Source organism: Chiloscyllium punctatum, chromosome 14 (genome assembly GCF_047496795.1).
Source record: "Chiloscyllium punctatum isolate Juve2018m chromosome 14, sChiPun1.3, whole genome shotgun sequence".
Taxonomy (NCBI): Eukaryota; Metazoa; Chordata; class Chondrichthyes; order Orectolobiformes; family Hemiscylliidae; genus Chiloscyllium; species Chiloscyllium punctatum.
In genome coordinates this window covers 41,873,365-41,888,763 of record NC_092752.1, presented here as the reverse complement: position 1 = coordinate 41,888,763, position 15,399 = coordinate 41,873,365, and the positions used below count along the sequence as shown (strand labels likewise).

General features: G+C 37.8%; 1 protein-coding gene across 5 annotated transcripts in view; it reads left to right on the top strand.

Moving 5' to 3' along the window:
• Positions 1 to 15,145, top strand: part of LOC140485756 (folliculin-interacting protein 2-like) — a 132,122-nt gene extending 116,977 nt beyond the window's left edge. For 3 of the 5 annotated variants that reach the window (XM_072584255.1, XM_072584254.1, XM_072584256.1), the window contains exons 15-18: positions 330 to 486; positions 1,631 to 1,828; positions 8,394 to 8,509; positions 10,074 to 15,144. In XM_072584255.1, the coding sequence (XP_072440356.1) occupies positions 330 to 486; positions 1,631 to 1,828; positions 8,394 to 8,509; positions 10,074 to 10,152 (550 nt within the window). In that variant the 3' untranslated portion in view covers positions 10,153 to 15,144. Of the gene's footprint in view, positions 1 to 329; positions 487 to 1,630; positions 1,829 to 8,393; positions 8,510 to 10,073 lie in introns of those variants that run through there. The other 2 variants (XM_072584257.1, XR_011962428.1) reach the window with 2 other exon arrangements.
• The last annotated feature ends 254 nt before the right edge of the window (positions 15,146 to 15,399 follow it).

The window sequence follows — 15,399 nt, the reverse complement described above, 5'->3', positions numbered from 1 at the left end:
TTTAAGTGTGTACACATGGACATTGGCTGCGGAGTAGATACAGCTAGGCTGTGACATCCGATAGGATTGAAAAGGTTGACATTTGGAGAACTTGTAAATGCGTAGTGACCACTTGGACGTATCTTTGGAAGATGTGCCTTTGAAAGAGATACATGCAAAATTGCCCAAAGAAGACCATCTGAATTTAAAAGTATTATAAAATAGGAATGTTAAATGTTAATTAAGGCTGTTTCTATAGAAGGATAAATATATGGGACTGTTTATGTGCCTGTCCATATGTACAAAGTATACAATTTTAAAATACAAACTTTTCTGTGGTTCTGCTACAGCATCAAAATGAGCAGCAGACCAAGTATCAGTAACTTTGGAAAATCTTTGTTTGGTGGCTACTGTTCTCAATATGTCCCAGACTTAGTCTTACATGGAACTTGCTCTGACGAGAAGCTGAAACAGTGTTTAATGGCAGATTTAGCACATGCTGTGCAGGTAAGTGTTTTGATTGTAATATCACTGACACGTGCAGTTCTAGTATGTTCTGTCCACATTGTGCTCTACAGGTTTTATTAACCCATTACGTAATTCCTGGAAGGAAGTTGCACCACTAAAAATACAAAAGCATTTGAGACAAGACATAGACATTTTAAAATAGTGCGTCTGTAATTTGAAATGAGGGATCAAACATAGAGTTGGTCCAAAGGCTAATTCTCAGATGTGGTTAAAATGTAATGGGGAAAGTAATAATGTATGTTACATATGTGCATTGATCCATACATTCTTGACCACCAAAACCTCATTATGTACCATAATGGATTGGGCCCAAGAGTAAATCAGTGTCAAATTACATGAATTGCAGTAGTGTGTTGCTTGCCCCCAACTAAGCTCTTCATTTCCCTTGAGCTGTCTTTCCATAAACAAGATCAACTGTTGCCAGAAAAGCTCATTTGTTGCTCAAAGCTACCTCTCTTTATCCAGCTACCAAATGTGCTGCAAGACTGAGTCAACCAAAAGTACCACTGTGGCATCCAGTGAGTCCCTAGCTACTACGACAATAATGGATGTGCATTCTGCTATTTTCACATTTCAGCTTCAAACAAGAAATGGCATGTTTTAAACACGCTTGTGCTTTTTAGAGCACATGATGAATTCAATGCCAAATGGTTATTGTTGTCTTAGCATTCAGATTATGATCAACTCAATTCAAGACAATCTGGTTAACTTCAGAGTTGACTGTTTAGTTGAGCCCATCAGGGGTTACTAGCAGGATCTTTTGGATAATTCTCACCAATACTTGTGTATGGTGTGTGTGTCTGAGGCAAAGTTGGTTGGCATTGCAAAACATTTTTCAGCCAGCTAAATCTAGCAGCTGGATTATTTTGGAAATGTTTTGTTGTGAGGGGCTTTCAGCTAGCAAATTAATCTGCAGATCAATATCCAGATGGTGAAGGAATGAAATTAAGATGGCTTTGGCAGCTAAGAGTTTTGAAGTTCTAATAGCTAGACACCTGACTTTTTACAGCATCTGCTCAATTTTGAATGGAGTTTAATAATTTGCATTGTTCTAAAACAGTTTATCAAGGTCAAAATATTTAATGCTGTTGTTATGAGTTATTTACCCTTTTTTCTATTTTAGCACCCTGTTTTGGATGAGCCTGTTGCAGAATCTGTCTGTATTATTGCAGACACCGATAAGTGTTCAGTGCAAGTGGCTACAAACCAAAAGAAAATGATGGATAGCAAGTTGGGCAAAGAGGTGTTGGTCTCTAACCTGGTTTCCTCCTTGCTCCAATCCATTCTTCAGCTTTACAAACTAAAGCTCCCACCTGATTATGTAAGTAAAAAGTTACGTCTGTCTTGTGATTTGTCTAGACTACATTCCAACCACATGTCTGGTCAAGTGGTGTCCATTGTGCAATATGAAACAAATTTTCAGGAAACCAAAGGGCCCAAGCAGGACTAAATTACAAGTGTATAATTATTGCTACATATGTATGAGTTGGGTGCTAAATTTAATCTCCACGTCACTGCCTGAGCCATTTGAAACTTGGCATAGGAACAGACAGATCGGAGTCTGAAAATTAGCACGTGCTTAAAGGAAATCATAGTTGCTCAGTTGCTAACACTACTGCCTCATTGCACCAGGGACCTGGATTTGATTCCACCCTCAGATGACTTTCTGTCTATGTGGAGTTTGCTCATTTCTCCACATGCCTGCATGAGTTTGCTCCGGGTGCTTCAGTTTCCTTTCTGACCAAAGATGTGTAACTTAGGTGGATTGGCTATGCTAAATTGCCCATAGTTTCCAGGGATATGCAGGCTAGGTGGATTAGCCATGCAGGTATAGTCTGGATGGGATACTGTTCAGAGGGTCAGTGTGAACTTGAAGGGCTGAATGGCCTGCTTCCACACTTGAGGGATTCTATAAATTTCTGTTGGAATGAGGGACGAAGAAGTCTCATGATGGGGAGGAGTCAACAAAATAGCTTTGGTAATGTAAATGTAAACAATATCCAGTAAGATGAGCAGATGAGAGAACGAAGTGAGGGAGGACATTAATTTCAAAAGAATATCTCATTAAAAATCAGTAATTTTAAGAATAAATTCACTGAAGTGAAAGGAAGTCCTCTTTAAAAATGAATTAAGATGTCTGTACAGCAATGTACTAAACCATGGTACCACAATCTCAACCTGCATTGCTGTAAAGGTGGAACTCGTGAGCTTTCACTGAGACCCAGATCCTGTTCTGATGATTTAGATTTCTTTCAGGAGTAGCCTCCAACTATTCAATTACAGAAACCATTGCATCTCTGATCCTGACTTGAAGTATCAATTTAACTTCTAGTGCGTCTTGAAGCATACCAAGCCTTCAACAATACAAAAGATTGGCATCTTCCTCATACAGTTGCTTTGCCCACCTTAAATCTATATTTATATATTTTAACTAGTTACCAGATTTTACATTAATAACGTTCAGCAATAATTATTTTATAAACTAACCACTTTTTTGTGTAAAGAATAAAGCCATGTTACTGGTTATTTCTAAATTAAAATGCTGCAGAGTTTAGAGTATTGCATGAGCTTATATGAGTTCTTAGTTCGTGGACCATTTGGTATGTGGTCATAGTCTTTTCATACTTTAGAAATACCATCTAGAAACAAGAAAAATGAATAGTCAACTCAATTTCAAAAGTGACTAATATTATAGAATGGACTGAGTAAGTAGCTGAGATAGTAGGCAATGATAACTTGATAAACTGGACCTGATCAGGTGTACCCTAGAACTCTGGGAAGCTAGGCAAGTGATTGCTGGGCCCCTTGCTGTGATATTCGGATCATCAATAGTCACAGGTCAGATGCTGGAAGACTGGAGGTTGGTTAACGTGCGACTATTTAAGTAAGGTGGTAAGGAAAAGTCAGGGAACGATAGACTGGGGAGCCTGACGTTGGTGATGGTCAGGTTGTTGGAGGGAATCCTGATGGACAGGATTTACATGTATTTGGATAGGCAAGGACTGATTAGGAATAGTCAACATGACTTTGTGTGTGGGAAATAATGTCTCTAACGTGATTGAGTTCTTTGAAGAAGTAACAAAGAACTGATGAGGGCAGAGCAGTAGATGTGATCTGCATGGCGTTTTGTAAAGCGTTTGACAAGGCTCTTCATGATAGATTGGTAAGTAAGGTTAAATCACATGGAATACAGGGAGAACTAGCCATTTGGATGCAGAAGCAGCTTGAAGATAAACAGAAAGTGGTGATGGAGGATTGCTTTTCAGACTGGAGGTGTGTGACCAGTGGTGTGCCACAAGGATCTGTGCTGGGAAAGCAAATCAAGGCAGGACTTACACACTTAATGGTAAGGTTCTAGGGAGTGTTGTTGAACAAAGAGACCTTGGAGTGCAGGTTCATAGTTCCTTGAAAGTGGAGTCTCTGGTAGATAGGATAGTGAAGAAGGTGTTTAGTATGCTTTCCTTTATTGGTCAGAGCATTGAGTTATGGGAGTTGTGAGATCATGTTGCAACTGTGCAGGACATTTGGTTAGGCCACTTCTGGAATAGTGTGTGTAATTCTGGTCTCCCTCCTATAGGACGGATGTTGGGAAACGTGAAAGGATTCAGACAAGATTTACAAGAATGTTGCCAGGGTTGGAGGGTTTGAGCTATAGGAGGAGGCTGAATAGGCTGGAGCTGTTTTCCCTGGAGCGCCAGAGACGGAGGGGTGACCTTTTATAGAGGCTTACAAAATTGAGGGGCATGGATAGGATAAATAGACAAGGTCTTTTCCCCGGGTTTGGGGAGTCCAGATCTAGAGGGCATAGGTTTAGGGTGAGAGGGGAAAGATTATAAAAGAGAACTAAGGGGCAACTTTTTCACGCAGGAGGTGGTACGTGTATGGAATGAGCTGCCAGAGGAAGTGTTGGAGGCTGGTACAATTGCAACATTTAAAAGGCATTTGGGTGGGTATATGAATAGGAAGGGTTTGGAAGGATATGGGCCAGGTGCTGGCAGGTGAGACTAGATCGGATTGGGATATCTGGTCGGCATGGACGGGTTGGACCGAAGGGTCTGTTTCCATGCTGTATATCTCTGACTCCATCTCTGACTGCCTGAAATCTTTATTTTCAGAAGATCTTCAATAAGGTGCTTCCTAATAGTCCGGGAATGTGGAATTAGGGCAAGTGACAATAGATTTGTAAACTGGTTTCAAGGCAAAGAAGAATGAAGTGTAGTTATTCAGACGAGTAGAAGATAGGAAGTGACATTTCATGTGATTAGTGCGAGGGCAATTGCGGTTCACAGTTGATCCCAATGTCTCTGCCATCAAAAACACAATTTCTGAATTTATAAATGACTAGATTTTTCTTTACAATTTATAAATTAATGGGAGAAAGGAGTAAGAGGTTAACATCATAGAATTGGATGAAGTTAGACTAGAGGAGTCTCTAGGAATGTAAATTTTGACATTTCGACATCAAGGAAGGAAGGACAGACAGTAGTGGTCAGAGAATTATAAACTGACTAGGGAGAATGAGTTTAAAGCAAATTAGTATTAAAAGATTGTACAGCTGCAATTGATAGAATTAGAACATAGAACAGTACAGCACAGTACAGGCCCTTCAGCCCACGCTGTTGTGCCGAGAATTTATCTTCATCTAAGATCAAACCTAACCTACATACACCTCAATTTACTGCTGTCCATGTGCTTGTCCAGCAGTAATTCAAATGTTGAAAGTTAAGTCCCCTGAATTTGATATATTACATCCCAGATTATTGAATGAGGTAACTATAGAGATAATCAATGCATTGGTGATTATCTTCCAAAATTCCATAGATTCTGGAATGATTCTTGCAGATCAGCTAGCAAATGTTGTCCTCCTTATTTAAAGGAGAGAGAAATGAGGTCACTGCAGACCTGTTAACCTTCATCAGCCATAGGGAAAATGCTAGGAAATGCTATAAAGGATTTGATAAATGGACACTGGATAATATAGGCAAAGTCAGCATAGATTTGCACATGGGAAATATAGTTTGAGAAAGTTGCAGATGAATTAAGTCAATGGATCTAGTATACTTGGATTTTGAAATGGGTTTTGATTAAAGTTCTCCACGTGAGGTGGTTTAGCAAAATTAAACCACCTGGAATGGCAAGAATTAAAGATTGCCTAACAGGCAGAAACCTTAGAAATAAACAAGTTATGCTGGTGTTGGCAGGCAGTAACTTATAGGGTTCCACTAAGTGGGAATGTGTTGTGAGGAAGATGTGAAGCAGCTTCAGGAGGATTAGGACTAGTTTGGTGAGTGAGCAAAAGCACAGCAGCAGAGATATAATGTGCAAAAATGAATGATGCTATCCACTTCGGTCGGAGGAATAGATGTACAGAGTATTTCTTGAAATGGTAACGTGAGGAATGATAGAGGTAAAAAGGGGCCTACGTGTCCTTGTCGATAAGTCACTGAAGGCTTAACATGCTGATGCAACAAGCCATTAGGAATATTTAAGGAATGTTATCCTTATCACAAGAATTTGCAAATGGGAGGGGTGAAGTTTTACTTTTAATTTGTGATGGGGATCAAAAGAAAGGCTGATGAACATATTTTGCTTCTGCCTTCACAAAGGAGAACACTAATAATATACCAGGAAATGATGGGGAATGCAAGTTTCAGTGAGAGGAACTGAAATAATTCTGTATCCAGAGAACTGGTGTTAGAGAAATTGAGATTGAAAGCTGACACCCCCAGGGTCTGATAATCTACTTCCCGGCATACTTGAGGAAGTGGCCCTAGGAATAGTAAATACATTGGTGGTCATCTTCTCAGATTCTTTAGCTACCCTCCAATGTCTAGGAACTGTTCCTGGGTCTAATGTAACCCCATTATTTTAAAAGGGAGAGAGAAAACCAGAAATCTGAGACTAGTGGGTCTGATGTTTGGTAGTGGGAAGAGTCCACGTCAAGGACTTTATAGTGGAGCACTTAGAAAATAGTGATAGAATCAGACCCAGTAAGCATTTACAAAAGCACTATCATGCTTTACAAATCTACTGGAATTTTTCAAGGATGTAATTCATAGAATTGATGGGGGGAGCCAGTGAACTTTATTTGGACTTTCACAGGACTTTCAACCTGTGGGATTGTGGGTAGTGGTATTGAGATGGAGAGGAAAATGGTAAATACACGAGTAAGAAAAAATGAATGGCAGGCAGTGACTAGTGTGGTACTCCAGGCATTGTTAATAGGATCCCAGCTATTAGCAATGAATGCTGATAATTTGGATGAGGGAACTAAATGTAATACTTCAAAATTTGCAGGTGACCAAGCTGGGTGAAAGGGTGAGCTGTGAAGATAATGCAGAGTGATTTGGACAGGCTGAGTGGGCAAACACATGTATAACGTGGAAAAATGTGAGATTATCCGTTTAGGTAGCAAAAAAAAGACACATTATTTGGCTATAAATTCAGAGGAGGGGGACTGGCCAATGAGACCTGGGTATCTCCAACACCATATGCTGGAAGTAAGCATGCAGGTCCAGCAGACAGTAAAGAAGGCAAGCTGTGCATTGTCCTTCATAGTGAGAGGATAGGAGTACAGGAACAAGGATGTGTCTTGCTGCACTTTTACAGGACATTGGTGAGGCCACACCTGGAATATTTTGTACAATTTTCGTTTCGTTATTGAGGAGCAATGTTTCTTAAAACGGACAGAGCACGGCAAAGGTTACCAAATTGATTCCTCAGATGGCCGAATATGAGGAGAGATTTAGTCTGTTAGGATTGTATTCACCAGAGTTTACTGAGGGAGAATCTCAAATCTATAAGATTATAACAGGACGAGACAGGTTGCATGCAGGGAGGGTGATTTCAATACTGGGGGAGTCCTTAACTGCTTTAAATGTAAGGGGTAAAACATTTAGGACAGCTGAGAAATCTCTTCACCAGGAGAATGGTGAGTCTGTGGAATTCACTACCGCAAAGTGGTTGAGGCGAAAATAGTGTTTTCAAGAAGAAAATTGATCCAGTGCTTCTGGCTAAAGTTTTCTAGGAATGCAATTTTGGAGCCGATACCTCCAGGATGGATGTAATGGTCCAGAGGAGGTTCACGAGAACGATCCTTGGAATGAAAGGCTTAACATATGAGGAACGTTTGAGGACTCTGGGACTATACTCTGAGTTTAGAAGGATTTGATTGAAACTTGCAGAATACTGAATGGCCTCGACCGAGTGGATAATGGAAATATGTTTCCATCAGCAGGAGAGACGACCCGAAGACATAGCCGAAGAGTAAAGGAAAAACTGTTTAGAACAGAGATAAAGAGAAACTTCTTTAGCCAGAGGGGTCGATCTGTAGAATTCAATGCCACAGAGGGCTGTGCAGGCCAGGTCATTTTGTATATTTAAAACTGAGATTAATAAGTTCTTGATGCCTAAGAGGCCAAAGGCTATGGGAAGAAAGTGGGGATAATGAGGTTGAAAAACTCATCAACCGTGATGGAATGGCAGAACAAATTCAATGGGCTGAATGGCCTAATTCCTGCTCCTATGTCTAATGGCCTTACGATACAGTGAGAGAGTGGGATTAGAGGATTCACCTTGATAGTCACCTGTGACCAAATTCAATGGCAGATCAGGCTCAAGGGGTCAAATGGCCTACTCCACCTATCTTTGTTTCAGTATTACTTGATAGCTGGTTATGTGTTTCCACACACTTAAAAAACCTACATCTGCTGTCACATCAGAAAGGTATTCCCCCACCACCACCCTAAGACACTTTTTAATAAATTTTTATTTCCATTTTAAAAATATTTTAGCCAAAATTTCTCATGGGTAAATGTATTTGGTTGACTTTAACAGCATTTTGTTTTGATTATAGTTGAGCAGTTCTGGCGTTTTTGTTTTTGCAGTGCTTAACCCATCTTGAGGACAGACTACAAGAGCTGTATTTTAAAAGCAAGATGCTGTCCGAATACCTGAAAGGCCACACCAGAGTGCATGTAAAAGAATTGGGAGTGGTGCTGGGGTAAATTAGAATCTTGAAGCTGTATATTCTACTGGTTTTCAAACATGTTGTGTTTTCAATAATATTCATTAAAGTTCCCAAAGTTATGGCACTTCAACTTATAAACTTAGGCAGGTTATATTATGACTGAATTTTGACAGCACAATTTGGCTATAATGTCGCTGAAGAATTAGGAAATGATATTTTTGAGAATACTTACCTCTACTCGCTATGGTGAGATTCCAGTGGGGCTCAATTCGCGAACTTCATTCTGTGCATGCGCAGATAACTGCGCCAAAATCTCTGTGCCCTTCTGCCATGACCATGCCATTTTGCACATGTGCCAGTGTTCATGTCATTCTGTGCATGTGATGTTGGTGCCAGCCTACATGCCGTTCTGCGCATATTTGATTTCAGTGAGGATCTTTGCGCCAATGGCAACTGCCAACAGAGCAGTTTTGAGAGGTACTGTACAGAGTACTGTGTTAAATTTACTTTTGTTAATAAAAATGATTTCAACCTTCATTCAGGCTGTGCTATGCTTTGCGTTAGACTTTTGAGCAATCGTGAGTGATACTCTTTGCCGGTCTGCCCCTAACCCCACTTTCCCCATAGGCCCTCAATTTCTATTAAGTGAGGTTTCACTGGAATGCAACTACAGCATTCTAGGAGAACCACCTGTACCTTTTAATGACATTTTTCTCCCCCCTTTTACACTCCTAGCTCTTTTAGAAGTACATAAAGGCTTGGAATTATTTATGACATAGAGACAGAGATTGTTTAGTTCAAGTCCTATGCTAGGTCCCATGGGTCAATCCAGTCAATCCTACTTCCTTGCTGTTAACATTGCTCACTCCTCACTCTCCAGCTCTCCTCGAGTGCAAATCAAATTTCCTTATGAAAATATCTGCTAAGGTTTTTAATTTTCTAAATTGCTATAATTTTCAAATTCTTTTATTCAAGTGCTATTTTTGTGCAAAAATAAAATGCTGTCAGTCATGCTTCACAAATTTTGGCCTGTCACAGATACAATGTAAATTTGAAACTGATCTTTTGTAACACCTTTTTCTTCAGGGATAACGTAAGAACTTTGTTTTATTTTGAATGTACATTTCTACTTTGATTTTCCATTTCTAAGAGTTCAAATGATCCTTTAGAAAAGTTGATACATTCCCTAATCAACCTGGGAGAGAGGCTTAGGTTTGGGTTTACCAAAATGGTTCAATTAAAACTATTCCAAATAAGTGATCCTGGTTTTGGTGCATGAAAATAGAACATGGTACAATTTTCTGATCAGCCCAGCCTCCAAACGGCCTCACTTAATTTAGAATGACTACAGTCCTGCAAGGGTTTTTGTTTTGTAAATTGTAAACATAAGGTTCTTTTATTCCTTATACAAACCAACTGATTTTGGAGAGCATTGGCCACTAAAAATAGCTTGTGTATGAGATGCCATCAAAATAGGAACCCTGCACTGAAGTATTCACTTGAAATTATGTATATTCTTTCTGGCTTGTGGCAGAATGTGTTTTTTTTTTATCCTACATGTTGTTCACAGCAACTTAGTACATCTTCTCTTTTACAGGATTGAATCAAGTGACTTGCCTCTGTTGGCTGCTGTAGCAAGTACTCATTCTCCATATGTTGCCCAGATATTATTATAAGCTAAATACGCAGAACAGCCTTTGTCGCAAAAAGACTTAAAAATCAAGCTGTGAGCATTGGACAGCACTGAGTTGGTAAACTTCAAGCACATTGGTTGCAAGTAGCATGCATAATGATGACCGGTTTGTGCATTCAGTAATCTTTTTATAATGTAGATGTTCTGTCATTTTTCAGAAGTTATCTGATATACATGTTGATATACCAATGAGAAATTTTAAGTGTCTGATATTTTTAACAGAACTTGATGAAGTCTATCAAATTCTTCAAACACTATATAAAAAGTGATTACAACTAAAGCATCTATTTTAGAAGAAACAGACCAGACTCCCATGTCATCTTGAATGTTTGCTTCTGTGGTGTTTTGACTTCTGAGTCACTTCATCTGTTGCCTTAACTGATACATAACTGAGTATTACAAAACAAAGCATTCCTATTCAGAAGAATATGAAATTGCATCTATTGATTTTACATTTTTTTAAATTGTGGGATACTAGACAATCCTGCACAAAGCACAGCAAAAAAAACCAGATTTAGCAGTTTACTTTATGCATTGGTTTGACAATTTGAGTATAGTTGTCTAGTCATCTTTAAAGGGACAAAGTAGGCAGAATTTTATATTTTTAAAAACTTCTATGGAGTATCTTAAGTGTTTACAATGATTTCTAAATTTATGCAAGGTAGCATTTTTCTGTTAAACCACATACAATACATGGAATGATGGGGCTAGTCTTGAGACATCAGCTTTGCACAAAAATAAACACTGCCCTCTTTGTATTTAATTAATAACCTAGTTAGATATCACCAACAGGGTCATGCCAAATAATTGCCAGACTGATGTTGATGGGGAATTCTAAAATGTGGAATGATAGAAGTATTGAAAACTGGGAGTGGAGTATGCTATATTTTGGTTGTGTAAATGTGTATGGTGCAATCTCAGCTAATAACTGTATAGAGTCTGTTTTATCATAAATCTAATGACAGTAATGAATTTTAAAAACCTGCTAGGGAATGTTCTAATTAAAAGCTACAAATAATTCAGTTGATAACTATCCCAAAATGTGCTGCATCTTCGCCCAGTGGTTGGGACAAGATTTTTAAAAATATTATACTACAGCTAATAGTATTTCCTGTGGAACCAGATAGTCAGCTCAGTGATGAGTCACCTTTCTGAACTAGTGCACAGAACACCTTGGAAATCATCTTTCTGCTGATGATTTCAGCGCAAGACAGAAGAGTTTCCTATCTGGTACGTAAGTTGACTTTATTGGTTGAAGAAATTTTATGAATAGTTTTACTGTTCCTTTTCCTTCATATAGCCTTTGCTTCACAAAAATTCATCTAAGGTTAATACTATACATATGATCTACTTGCATATATGACAAAACTGTTTTGCTTTTATTTTTATTTTTTAATGCTGAACAAACTGGGCAAGGTTTCTGTTAATAAATTTGAATTTAGGTATGTAGGTGATTGCCACATAACTAGAAAAAAATCATGTTTTATGCCTGGAATTATGAAGTGGAATAATAATGAAATCCACTATGAACTTACGTCTGAAGTTTGATTGTCTTACTTGCTTTCAGTGAAAGTAGGAGCTTGATGCTGTACTTCAGTATTTTCTAGTTTTGGTTTTAAATGATCAATTCTCTGATTTAAATATCATTCTCAAGCATGCAAATCTTTCTATATTTAAACAATTATTTGCAGGGAAATGGACATCTAACAATATATGCATATTGTTCTTAAACTTTCAAATTTTATGGAGCCTGAAATGTTGTCTGCCACTTTTTGAAGGCAGCATACCATTTTGATTTTCTATTGCCACAGACAATTCTAAGTTACTGATGAGTGTGTTTTAAAATATTTTGGCATCCAGGAAACTTAAAACTGACCTAATTTAATATTTGCCAACTACATTAAGTTTTTAATTTTGTTTATTCCCACAAAACCAGCTGCACCAAATATAGAAACTCAAACAAAATTAAAAAGGACGGAAAATAGATATTGCTAGGAAAGCTCAGGTCTGGCAGCATCTGTGGAGAGAAATCAGTTAACTTTTCAGGTTGAGTGACTCTCAGAACCCAGCTCAAGAAGAGTCATTGGACCCAAAACATTAACTCTGATCTCTCTCCACAGATGCTGCCTGACCTGCTGAGTTTTTTTAGCAGTTTCTATTTTTGTCTTTGATTCACAAAAGCAAAAGGACTGCAGATGCTATCAAAATTATATAAATTCAGATAGATACATGTCTGCATCAAGACAATGGGAAATATTATACAGCATGCATGACACCATCCTCCACAGAATCAGACCATGCCTGGTTGTCGTTCAGATATCCTGATATCCACATATTTTTGCTACCCAACTAATATATGTATTGAAAGAATAAGTTCAAAACCTATACAAATCAAGCTTAAGAAAGTCTTGTCACCACCATTTAGAGGATTAAATATTGTGGCAAATTAGGGAAGGCACTAATTTAATGTATTCTAAATTTTTTTTTGTTAAATCCCACTTTCATTTTGAGGTACTGGTCCTCTTTGGCTGCGTAAGTTGACTTTTGGATCCACTGATGCCAACTGTTGAGTCATAGAGATGTACAGCTTTATCCTGAATTACAATATTGGTGGTGTTAAAGATTACAATTCAACCTGGAGATTAGCTTTCAGTTGTCAGCAATGTTCTCCCAGCATAATTTTATAAAACATTGCAAATCTTATAAGCGAAGTAGTAAATGTGCTTACTCAATGATTACACCTGTGTGCCAGTGCCTTGATTGTTCCTTTTTAAAAATATATTATAGTTGGGGTAGATCATAGCATTTCCCTTTGTTCAGTTAGTCTGTTAACCTGCAAGCTAATCTTTTAAGAGTGCACTTAGGTTTTTTCTTTCCTTCTTTGTAACTTGTTTCAATAAGAAGAACTTGGGCAAGTGTTTCCTACCTTCGCTAAGACATTTGCAAAGTCCAGGATGAGTGCTGCTCTGCTTATTTTTGCCTGCAACTTATTATTGGTTACTCATTCACTTTTCTACTGTCATTTGAACTAATGAGAACCAAATGCTGCAGTTTTACTATATATTGTAACTGTGTATATTAATTTGCTGTGTATGTACCTGGCATTTAACACATTAAGTAGGCTCTTCTACGTATCTGTTTAAAGCCTGGTCTCAGTAAATCAATTTTTACATGTGGGAGAATTGGGAAACATGAAAATTTTCATAACTTTTATTTCTTAAAATAGAAAACTCAAGTACGTTTCTATTTTAAATGAGAATTTAAACTTGCTGGCAAATTCTGAGCACTATTACTTGTTAAAACTACCTCAGTTGACTGACAGGAATCCAAGCATTGGGTTCCTTATGTTTCTAATGTCTTATCTCTCTAAATTTGTCTGTGTTTTTGAATTTTGGTATAAAATCAAATTCCTAAGTTGATAAATGGCATGTTAATGCAAAGCAAGTTTTAATTATGCTTGGTGTAACTTTTTGTAAGTAGTTTTCTGTTGTAATACCTAAAAGTACGTGTAAAATGAATTTTGAAAACACTTCAGTGTGTGAAACAGTTCCTGAATGTGACTCTGGAGTAATAATAGATATAGCTGACATAAGTATCCTTTTATTTGGCATTTGTGTCCATTTCAGTATTAATATTAAAGTTGTTTTATTCAAGCCATCTCCTTCAGACATGTGAATTATATAAACAAGTTCAAGCCTATTGATTTGCAATTTATTCTGGAAGTGGTTTGATGTATGAAACTCAGAACGTGCGCACAAAGGTGCCGTTGGGTACATATACGTTTTTGATCTTTGAGTTCAGTATTTATGTTGTCAGAATCCTTTTATAACAAAAGTTGAAACCTGTCTAATTTTCTCTTAGCTTTTTAAAACTTCCTGTCAATTTGTTTTAAGTAACAATGTTGCAATGTGGAAATTTGAGACAAACACTTCTGAGCTTAGAACTTCTGTAGAAAGCAAATCACTTATTGTTCACAATTCAAGGTTTCAATGTTAAAATACAATGGATTTTTAAGTGCAGCAAACTTTATACCACACACACTATCACCTTTTTATCTATTCAGTTCAGTGGTGCTAGGATTGAATAGAAAGTAGTCATGTAGATTCTTTCATGTAAATATTCAGTGTATTTCAGATCTTTTTATGTGAAATAAACTATTGGATGATATACCTGTGTATTTTAATAAATTGATAATGTCATACTTTGTGCATGTTCGCAACGCAGGAATGATGGCTGAGAGCCATCCACATGTGCAATTGATGTTGAATTGATCAGTGATGATGTTTCTCCTTTAACAAGGTTATGTTGTCCTTGGTAATTTTTTCAAGAGGGATTGTAAAAGAGCGGTTCTGATTTGTCTGAGATTTGGGGTCTTTGCTATTAGACAACAGATACTGCCCAAGGCAACAATCAGCGAAAAAGGCTTTTTAAAAAAACAGTTGTACAATGAAAGGGGAGTGACCAGTTCAGGGATTTTTCTAGTTTGATTTCATTTTAGCTGGGGACCCAGAGAAGCTGCTGCAGTGGAAAGAGGTTCCATGCTTCAACAAATGATGCTAAGTCATTCTCTCTAACATCTCTGGCCTGTAACAACATGTGTTTGAATGTAACTTTTTGCCAAGGGGTGTGTTTGTGGGATGTTGTAGGAAATCGGAACAGCACTTTAAGTTGCGGGGGATATAATGTTTGGTCGGGTTTTCAAATCTTTATTCTAAATTCTGTTTTCTTTTGTTTGTTTCCTTTGGTCGTGTGGAAATAAATTCTGTTTTACTTGAAGCCAAGTGGTTTGACCAGCTGCATCACTTCTGGGTTATCCACTTTACATCTGCCTGAAACAACTAGAAAAGTTAAGATCTGGGCTACTTTCTTAAAATGTTTTGAAGGGTCTGGCCTAGTCCATAACATTCTGAATTGCAGCATTCTAAGATTTGATTCACTGGCTGAATATTTACAAACCTACAGTTTGAGGGTGCTCTCCTTGTAATTTAGTCATCAAAAGTTAGTTTAACTTAATCTTTTTAGTTAAGCTGAAATATCATGCTTCATAAATTTTAATTTAAGAGACATAATGGAGTAATGGCTATCCACAAATATAAACCAAAGTTTTCAGGAAATACTTGGGTCAAGTGATGCCTGTGTTTCGAGAGAATTCATTTCTCAGGTTGGTGACCTTGCATCAGAATTTTCCACTGCCTGCCTGGTTTTGCAGTGTACTTGTAGTGTTTTCTGT